Below are 9,265 nucleotides of genomic sequence, written 5' to 3'. Positions count from 1 at the left end.
GGTTCACTGCACCTCTGCCTCCTGGGTTCAAGCGATTCTCCTGCCTCAGCCTCCCGAGTAGCTGAGATTACAGGCATGTGCCACCACTAATGTGCCCAGCTAATTTTGTATTTTTAGTAGAGACAGGGCTTCTCCATGTTAGTCAGGCTGGTTTCAAACTCTCAACCTCAGGTGATCTGCCCGCCTCAGCCTTCCAAAGTCCTGGGATTACAGGCATGAACAACCATGCGTGGCCTTGTTTTCTGTTTTCTATTTATGATTTAATATTATATCCATGTTTCTTATGGACCGGAGGAAAGTAACTATGAGGAAGAGATTTTGATGGGAAGGGCTGGAATAATAATTTGTTGACTGAGGTGGTTATTAAGGCAAAAGATGATCTATTTATCAAATGAATTGTTAAAATATTAATGGTTTTTTGTTTTTTGTTTTTTGTTTTTTTTTTTCAGAATGTGACAGAGCTGAAGCTTTCTGATAATCCCGCCTGGGAAGGGGATAAAGGAAACACTAAAGGTGACAAGCATGATGACCTCCAGCGGGCACGTTTCATCTGCCCCGTTGTGGGCCTGGAGATGAATGGCCGACACAGGTCAGTAACGGATGAGGGACAGACTGTGTGGCAGGCTGGAGAAATAATGCCGGTCTTGTTAGCAGTTGTGCCATAGCATAGCAGTCATGTGGCCTTCTTTCTGGTGTCCTCGGGTTTGGTAGCGCCTTAGAGGAAATGGTCCTCAGTCATGAGCACGTTCATTTCCCTCAGCCATTGGTACAAGGACTTCCAACAAGACCCAGCCTTGTCTGTGGCCTTCCATTCTTGAGATAGGGAAGCAAAACCTGAAGTGAAGTGGGATTCTGAAAATGTCTCATGTGACACTTTTGAAACCTGAGTTTAATTATTAGATCATCTTTTCTTGTGGGACAGAAAGCAAAGGGCAGATGTTTCCCATCAAGCCAATTCCATTTCCTTCCAGTTGCTTTTTAATTTTTATTCTGTTTTATAGTTTTATTTTTATCTTTTTTTTTGAGTAGAGATGAGGTCTCACTTTGTTGCTCAGGCTGGTCTTAAATTCCTGGCCTCCAGTGATCCTCCTGGCTCAGCATCCCAAAGTACTGGGATTGTAGACATAAGCCGCCATGCCCGGCCACTAATTTTTATTTTTGTAGAGATAGGATCTCCCCGTGTTGCCCAGGTTGGATTCAAACTCCTGGCCTTGTACAGTCCTCCCAAAGCACTGGGATAACACGTGGGAGCCACCGCCTCTGGGCACTAATGCCAAAAGTTGTGCAGCAGCAAACAGAGTTCTAGAACCTGTGGTTAATCAGTCAACCAGAGGCTCAAAAAATGGTAACTTGCTTTGAATTTGTAGCTAACAAATTCTCTGGCAATAGCACCAGGAATCTTATGGTTGAGATTTGTGTAGCAAATGTAAGCAACCTGTATCTTTTCCTTTTTAAAAAATGCGAAGGGTTGAATGGGTTAGTATGTGCGTTTTCATAGGATGTCTCACTAAGCAAAAGCATTAAGCCTTTTACCCCACTGTTGAGAAGTACAGGCATACCTCAGAGATATTGTGGGTTCTATTCCAGACCACCCACAGTAAAACAAATATTACTGTAAAGCAAGTCAAACAAAATTTTGGTTGCTTGTAACAGTTCTCTTTAGCAGGGCATGGTGGCTCCCACCTATAATCCCAGCACTTTGGGAGGCCAAGACAGGAAGATTGCTTGAGGCTAGGAGTTTGAGACCAGCCTGGGTAACATAGTGAGACCCTGTATTTACCAAAAAAAAAAAAAAATTTAACTAGCCAACCATGGCGGCATGCACCTGTAGACCTCACTACTTGGAAGGCTGAGGCAGGAGGATGACTTGAGCCCAGGAATTCAAGGCTGCAGTGAGGTATGATCATGCCACTGCAGAGCCTGGGTGACAGAGCAAGACCCTGTCTCAAAAAAAAATTTTTTTTAAGTTATGTTTATATTATACTTTGTTCTTTTAAGTGTGCAATAACATTATATCTAAAAAAAGTACCTTTCTTAATTAAAAATTACTTTATTGCTGAAAAAAAAAGCTAACGATCATCTGAACCTTCAGTGAACCTTCATCTTTTTGCTGATTGGAGCCTCGATGTTGCCTTGATGTCGATGGCTGCTAACTGATCAGGGTGGTGGTTGCTGAAGCTTGGGCTGGCTGTAGCAGTTTCTTATAGTAAGACAGCAATAGAGTTTGCTGCATCAATTGACTCTTTCACGAAAGATTTCTCTGTATGTAGCATGTGATGCTGTTTAATAGCATTTTACTCACAATAGACCTTTCAAAATTGTAATCAATTCTCTCAAACCTTGCAACTGCTTTATCAATTAAGCTTTTGAAGTATTTCAAATGTATCATGTCAACAATATTCACAGCATCTTTACCATGAGTAGATTCCACCTCAAGAAACCACTTCCTTTGCTTATCCATAGAAGCAACTCCTCATCCATTTGAGTGTGATCATGAGACTGAAGAAGTTCAGTCATCTTCAGGCTCTGCTTCTAACTCTAGTCTTGAACCCCTCCAAGTCATCCATGAGGGGTGGAATCAGCTTCTTCCAAACTCCTACTGATGTTAATATTCTGCCCTCCTCGTGAATCACAGATGTTCTTTTTTTTTTTTTTTTTTTTTTTTTTTTTTTTTTTTTTTTTTTTTTTTTTTTTTTTTTTTTTTTTTTTTTTTTGAGATGGAGTCCGGCTTTGTCGCCCAGTCTGGAGTACAGTGGCACAATCGCAGCTCACCACAACCCCCACCTCCTAGGTTCAAGCAATTCTCCTGCCTCAGCCTCCTGAGTAGTTGAGAAGACAGGTGCCCACCACCACGCCTGGCTAATTTTTTTGTATTTTTAGTAGAGACAGGGTTTACCATGTTGGCCAGGCTGGTCTCAAACTCCTGACCAAAGGTGATCCGCCTGCTTCCCCCTCCCAACGTGCTGGGATTACAGGTGTGAGCCACCGCATGACCAAATCACAGATGTTCTTAATGACATCTAGAATGGTGAATTCTTTCCAGAAGGTTTTCAATTTACTTTGCCCAGATCCATCAGAAGAATGGCAAAGGAAGGCTATGGCAGCTATAGCCTTATGAAATGTATTTTTAAATAATAAGACTTTAAAGTCAAAATTCCCCTTGATCCATGGGCTGCACTGTGGTTGTATCAGCAGACATGAAAACAGCTTGAATCTCATTGTACATCTCAGTCAGCACTCTTGTGTGACTTAGGTGCATTATCAGTGAGCAGTAATATTTTGAAAGGAATCTTTTTTTTTTTTGAGGAGTAAGTCTCAGCATTGGGCTTAAAATATTCAGTAAGCCATGTTATAAACAGATGTACTGTCATTCAGGCTTTGTTTTTCCATTTCTAGAGCACAGGCAGAGTAGATTTAGCATCATTCTTAAAAGCCCTAGGGTTTTCAAAAGGTAAATTAACATTGGCTTCAACTGAAAGCCACCAGCCATGTTAGACCTTAATGAGAGTGGGCTTGTCCTCTGATGCTTTGAAGCTAGGCATGGACTTCTTTTTAGCTGTAGAAGTCCTAGATAGTATCTTCTTTCAATGCAAGGCTATTTTGTCTTCACTGAGTATCCGTTGTCTGGTGTAGCCATCTTTATTAACGATCTTAGCTAGATCTTCTGGAGAACTCGCCGCAGCCTCTCCATCAGCACTTGCGGCTTCCCCTTGCATTTTTGTGTTGTGAAGATGGCTTCTTTCCCTAAACCTCGTGAGCCAGCTTTTACCAACTTCCAACTTTTCCCCTGCAGCTTCCTCACCTCTCAGTTTTCATAGAATTGAAGAGTTAGGGCCTTGCTCTGGATTAGGCTTTGGCTTTTAAGGAACTGTCACTGTGACTAGTTTGATCTTCTGTCCAAGCCACTAAAACTTTCTTCATATTGGCAATACAGTTGTTTCTTACCATTCATGTGTTCACTGGAGTGACACTTTTAATTTCCTTCAAGAACTTTTCCTTTGCATTCACAGTCTGGCTAAGAGTTTGGTTCAAGAGGCTGGCTTTCGGCCTATCTTGGCTTGGATCTGCTTTCCTCACTAAGCTTAATCATTTCTAGCTTTTGATTTAAAGTGAGAGACATGCAACTCTTCCTTTTACTTGGACCCTTAAAGGCCATTTTAGGGGTCTTAATTGATCTAATTTCAATATTGTTGTGTCGCAGGGAATAGGGATAGCTGAGAAGGAGAGAGATGGGGGAATGACTAGTTCATGGAGCAGTCAGAACACACGCATCTGTCAGTTGAGTTCACCATCTTATATGGGTGTGGTTTCTGGCACCCCAAAACAATTATAAAAGTAACATCAAACGTCATGGAGCACAGATCACCATAGCAGATACGGTAATCATGGAAACATTTGAAATATTTGAGAATCACCAAACTGTGACACAGAGACATGATGTGAACACATGCTGCTGGGCTGGATGCAAGACTGCCGTGAGCCTGCCGTCTGCAAAATAATCACGTTATCTGCAAAGTACAGTAAAACAAGGTGTGCTTGTATCCTCAGTAGCTGGTAGTCCAGACTGCCCTCTGGAATCTTCTGTCAAACACACGACATATTGAAAGGTAGCGTTTTTTACTACTTTCATTCAGGAAGGGCCTGGGGCAAAGCATCTTGAGTAAGTAGAAATGGTTTCATTGAGCTATAAACAAGTATTTAATCTTGAGCATTCTGGCACATTGGTGTCCTGTTTATTTAATAGGTGTACGTGAACACCCTCTCGGTGTGCCAGGCAGTGTTGCATGTGGCAGACTACACCCGGGAAGTGAACTGTCCTGTTCTGAAACAGAACAACTGGGGGCTTCATGGATTTGGATTAGGGCTTTCATGGATTAGGGCCCAAGGACCTTTTGCTTTTAAATATTACACTCTTCTTCAAATAATCTGAATTCAAACCACTTAGGGCTCTCTTTTAAACTACCATTGGGGTCAAGTAGGGACATGTTCGGGGAACCAGACTCATTTACCTAACCATGTCCAACTTCTGTGTGTGTGTGTGTACACATGCACGTATATATGTATACACACACACATTAATTGAGTTCACCATCTTATATGGGTGTGGATGTGTGGCTGTACACACACATATATATATATGTTTGTATTTGAGGTGAATGACACATAAAATTGGTTAAAGTATGTGTTCAGTGGCATTTAGTACATTCACAGTGTTGTACAGTCACCACCTGTGTGTGGTTCCAAAACATTTTTATGACCCCAAAAGAAAACCCCATGCCCATGAAATAGTTACTCCCCATTGCCAGGCTGTTTCTGTCTCAGTGCGTTTCCCTCTTCTGGATATTTCACACGCATAGAATCATACAATATGTAACCTTTCGTTTTTGACTTCCCACTTCTTTTTAAGAAAACTGGAGCTCACCTCAGAAGAGGAACTTAGCAGAAATGAGCTCCACAGCGGGGTCTCGAGTTAGGGTTCCCTGCTGCCTGTTGCTCTGCTTGTGGCTTCCCCTGTTGTTTTTCCTTTGATTTGCTGGTCAGTCTCTTCTCCTTTTTCTCTTACCCAATGAATTGAGCTTTACTAATTTTGACTTTGTCCATCTGTTATTGATAAGAGCTTCCACACTTGAAATTGATTATTGGATTAGTTTGTATGTGGTCATCTCTTGATATATGTGGGAGATTGGTTCCAGGAACCCCTGTGGATACCAAAATCTATAGATGCTCAGGTCTCTGATATAAAATGGCACAGTATTTGCTTATAACCTGCACACATCCTCCTGTATACTTTAAACCAACTCTAGGTTACTTATGTTGCCTGTTACAATGTATTGGGGCACTCTTGGCCTCAAGTGATTCTCCCACCTTGGCCTCCCAGAGCACTGGAATTTGTAAGTGTGAGCCACTGTGCCCAACCCCAATCTCTTGGATTACTGCCTGATAGGTAAAAAATATGATGGGTCATAGTTTTAAAAGACATTTCTTTTAACATTTGAGGTTAAGAATCCTTTGGTCTTTATATATTTTGTGTATGAACTGCATGTTAATCCTCTTTGTCCATTTTTCTATTATATTGTTGACTGTTACTGAGACCCTTTTGAATATTCATAAAATAAGCTCTGAATCTTATATTTATTGAAAACAGTTCCTCCCTGAGTTCCTCTTCTTTTGACTTTTTATGTTTGTGGTGTCAGTTTCAGTCTTTTTTTTTTTTGATATAACTGATTTTTTTATTTCTTTTTCTTTCTGGCCCTTTTCTGTGAGAATGTACTGGTTTTTTTAATGGAGTGAAGTGTAACTGTTTTAACCTTTGTGGTTCTTGGGTAAATGGGAATTGATTATGTGATGAATGTAGTCATACCCCCATTGGGTTATTTCTCCAGGTTCTGCTTCCTTCGGTGCTGTGGCTGTGTGTTTTCTGAGAGAGCCTTGAAAGAGATAAAAGCGGAAGTTTGCCACACGGTGAGTTCTTGACAAGTACCGTTTGTTCCTTCTCCGTAGCTGAGGAAGTCAGATGGTTTAGGGTCCTTTCCCTCTGTTTGTTCTTTCCGAAACTCAGCTCTCATGAGTTGCTTTTCTGCTTCCACGGTTCTTGGTTGCTGGGAGTACAGACTCCAGCCTCTTGTCACCTGACCACAGCCTGCCAGTCCAGGTCAGACCACATGACAGCCATATCCTGCACATGCTGCTGCCTCAGTTTCCCCTAGTGGGCCTGCTGTCCTGAAGGGCCTGTTCCCCTGTGAGCCCCAGTTCCATAGTTCTTTCTTCTGTAACTCCCTGGTGCTAAACCTCCTTCCACATTCCCCAAGCACCTTGTTATCTCACTCCTCCCATCGTAATGCAATTGTGTGTGTATGTGTCTGTTTCCCTACCAGACTTAGTTTTTGAGGATGGGAAACAAGGCTTGTTCATCTCTTTATCCCTAGGCCTTATTCTCTCCAGGGCGTGTAGAATGTCCCCAGTAAATGCTTGCATGGGTGGCGAGTAACTAGGCGTGAGAGCTAGCCTCAGCCCACGTGGAGGAAATACTGATGGCTTTATTTTAATGGTGTTGTGCTGAAGCCACAATGTTTGTGTCGTTGATGTACTGCTAACCTGCTGCTTTGTTTAATGTCGTGGATGCCAGCAACTTCTGACTGTGTTTCGTGTGTATCAACCCTGTTTGTGTTTCATTCCCTATATTGTTGCTCCCTGTTGTGAAAGCCTGCAGCTTTCATTGAGTGATGGTTGGGCTAGGCACTGATACATGGGAGAGCAAGCTGAATAAGATCCATGAAGGCCCTTGCCCCCCTGCATCCCACATTCTAATTGAAGAGAGAGACACTCAGATAGATGAGCAAGGCAGAATCGATTGTGACTGACGCCAGGAAGGAAACGCATGAGACAGTGTGACGGAGGGAGAGAGGCAGGTGTAGTGGTGGTCGGCAAAGGCATCTCAGGAGGTTTGGGCTCAGAGCCAAAGGGCACAAGGGAGCCAGCCATGCACAGCCTGAGTGGCAGCCTCTTAGGCAGCAGGAACAGAATGTGCAAAAGCTCAGAAGTGACAGAGGACTTTTCGAGTTTAGGGAACAGAAAGTGTGGTGAGAGTGGAGGGCCAGTGAGGGGAGTAGATGAGATTAAAGAGTTAGGCAGGGGTCATTGTCTCATGCAGGTTCTGGGGGGCCACATTGGGGCTTAGGGATTTCATTCTAAGAATGTCAGGAAGCCAGAAGGCAGCTTTAAGCCAGATGGGATGTGCATTAGTTTTTAAGGGACTATTCTAAAAATCCTAGACATGGAGGAGGACACTGGGCGGCCCTGGTTACCCAGGCCCAGAGGCAGGCAGAGGTGAGTGGGAAAGAGGTCAGTGGGGGTGGTGAGTTGTGTCATGTTTGGGGTGACTATGAATAAAGCCTTCATAGAATGAGGAGTCTGTCTTATTAAGCTTTCTTGTAAGAAAAGAAATTCAAAGAAGACATTTGGGAATTCGTTGATAGCATTCCACCAGAAGTATTGATCATGTCTCCTGTATTAAGATGATGGCATAGATTCCAAGGGAAAATAAGATTTGGATGACATGGTTCCTGTGCTTAAGGAGATTTCAGTCCTGCAGGAACTGTGCATTATGTGAAGTGTCACGCTTTTGAGACATCATTACTTTGCTTTTTGAGGCCAGGTACCAAATGGATGGTAAAAATATTGGCATTAAGGTGCCAGAGAACTTTCTTTTGTCTGCTGGTGAGAAATGGTTTTATAAAGGGAGGGGCATTTGTTCTGGGCCTCAAAGGAAGAGCGTGGTTATTGGTTGGACTCCTGGGGATGGACAGATAGCTGGTGGTTGCCCTGCGGCTCTGGGGAGGTACATAGTCAGGCACTGGGTATCTCTGTAAGGTGTTGTGTAACACCTCTCTTAACTGCCTAAATGAGTAGATCTTAAGCTCAGAGCTTTGGCAGGCAGGATCTAGCAAAATTGTTTGGCATTCTCTGCATTTTTATGGTAACTTTATGGCAAAGAGTACTGTTTTTCTATATTTGTCCTAGGAATATAAAGTTAACTGTTAGGTCGGGCATGGTAGCTCACGCCTGTAATCCCAGCACTTTGGGAGGCTGAGGTGAGTGGATCACCTGAGGTCAGGAGTTCGAGATCAGCCTGGCCAACATAGTGAAACCCTGTCTCTCCTAAAAATACAAGATTTAGCTGGGTGTGGTGGTGCATGCCTGTAGTCCCAGCTGTAGGGGAGGCTGAGGCAGGCAGGAGAATTGCTTGAACCCGGGAGGCAGAGGTTACAGTGAGCTGAGATCACGCCACTGTACTCCAGCCTGGGTGACAGAGTAAGACTCCATTGCAAAAAAAAAAAAAAAAAAGGAAAGTTAATGGATAAAATTAAGTAGAAATAACTGGTATATTTAAATAAAAATATAAAGATATTGACAGTACAGTTGGGAGAGGAATGGCTGAAGTTTGCAAAACACTGTTGTAAGTGCTGCAGGGACTGTGATTGGTTAATGGGGGGAAGAGGAGGAGCAGCAGCATTGGTGAGGCGGAAGCAGCCAGGCAGCCATACTGAGATGAACAGCAGGTGTGATCAAGGCCTAGTCCTGTCAGGACTGTGGGCAGGGTGGAGGCAGTACGGGAGCAGGGAGAGAGGCTGAGGTGTGAGTTGGCGTGGCTTGGGGAAACTTTCAGATGCCAGATGGAAAAGCAGGAGTTCTAGTTCTTAAGAGTTCTCAGAATCATTCTAATGGTTAACCAGGTTTTGGGGCCCTACTGATCTAAAGCAATCCA

The 9,265-nt window shown here is 43.2% G+C and overlaps 1 protein-coding gene across 1 annotated transcript in view; it reads left to right on the top strand.

Annotated features, from left to right (window-relative positions):
* Positions 1 to 9,265, top strand: part of RTF2 (replication termination factor 2) — a 54,784-nt gene that overhangs the window by 10,565 nt on the left and 34,954 nt on the right. Inside the window, exons 4-5 of the mRNA XM_037741383.1 lie at positions 450 to 589; positions 6,384 to 6,462. Coding sequence (XP_037597311.1) covers positions 450 to 589; positions 6,384 to 6,462 — 219 coding nt within the window. The remainder of the gene's footprint in view (positions 1 to 449; positions 590 to 6,383; positions 6,463 to 9,265) is intronic.

The sequence above is a fragment of the Cebus imitator genome, unplaced genomic scaffold (assembly GCF_001604975.1).
Source record: "Cebus imitator isolate Cc_AM_T3 unplaced genomic scaffold, Cebus_imitator-1.0 Scaffold99, whole genome shotgun sequence".
NCBI lineage: Eukaryota > Metazoa > Chordata > Mammalia > Primates > Cebidae > Cebus > Cebus imitator.
Note: the sequence above shows the minus strand (reverse complement) of the source record. Positions and strands in the feature narration are given on the sequence as shown.